Source organism: Nicotiana attenuata, chromosome 10, assembly GCF_001879085.1.
Source record: "Nicotiana attenuata strain UT chromosome 10, NIATTr2, whole genome shotgun sequence".
Classification (NCBI taxonomy): Eukaryota; Viridiplantae; Streptophyta; class Magnoliopsida; order Solanales; family Solanaceae; genus Nicotiana; species Nicotiana attenuata.
In genome coordinates, this window is record NC_031998.1 from 48,746,622 (window position 1) to 48,747,354 (window position 733).

The 733-nt window shown below is 37.0% G+C and overlaps 1 protein-coding gene across 1 annotated transcript in view; it reads right to left on the reverse strand.

Annotated features, from left to right (window-relative positions):
* Positions 1-733, reverse strand: part of LOC109233483 (glycoprotein 3-alpha-L-fucosyltransferase A-like) — a 12,659-nt gene that overhangs the window by 1,858 nt on the left and 10,068 nt on the right. Inside the window, exon 5 of the mRNA XM_019399368.1 lies at positions 115-271. Within this exon, the coding sequence (XP_019254913.1) occupies positions 115-271 (157 nt within the window). The remainder of the gene's footprint in view (positions 1-114; positions 272-733) is intronic.

Genomic DNA, 733 nt, shown 5'->3' on the forward strand with positions numbered 1-733 from the left:
GTTTAGAGAGAGTGGATAAATCTTCAGGACAAACAAAAAAAAGTTAATTTAGGACAGGAAAATTCAAATAATCAAGAAGAGCACGTAAGAAAAGCACGACTGATTGATGCATACCTTAATGACTCATTATATGCACTAGGATTTTCTGCAAGGTACTTCATAGTCTTGGCAACTGATGCAGCGTCTTTCAGCTCTTTAATGTGTAAAAGTGAATTAGGAGAAGGAGCAAAGTCTAGGATGTTTGGAGCACCAATCACCACGGGGACTGATCCTGCAAGTTTACATGAACTTCCTTTTATCAGCACAATAGCGTTGACTACCATAAATCATTATTTTGAAGTAGTAACTTGTGAAAAATCATAGAAACAGGATACTGTGCATAACTCTACCCTAAAATATATATTGATTAGGAGCACCAAGAATATGATTAACAATGATAATTCACGTAAAACCATTTAAAATTTTCCTAAAGCCTTTTAAATGAATATAGAGCAGAGCATATTTGTGCGCCGTACCAGAAAATGCAAATTCGGGTACAAAACGAGTTGAAGTAACATAAAGTGCTCAGAAGTTTGTGCTTTTTGCTTTGTTCTTCATGGCGCTCTATAGCTAATATCTCCAACGTCTTTTGTGTAATTATGAATTGCAGAAAAAGTAAAACAAAATGCATCAATGCAGAGGGGTGGGGGGGGGGGGGGGGGGGTCGTACTAAGTAGAAAAGTAGAGTACATAC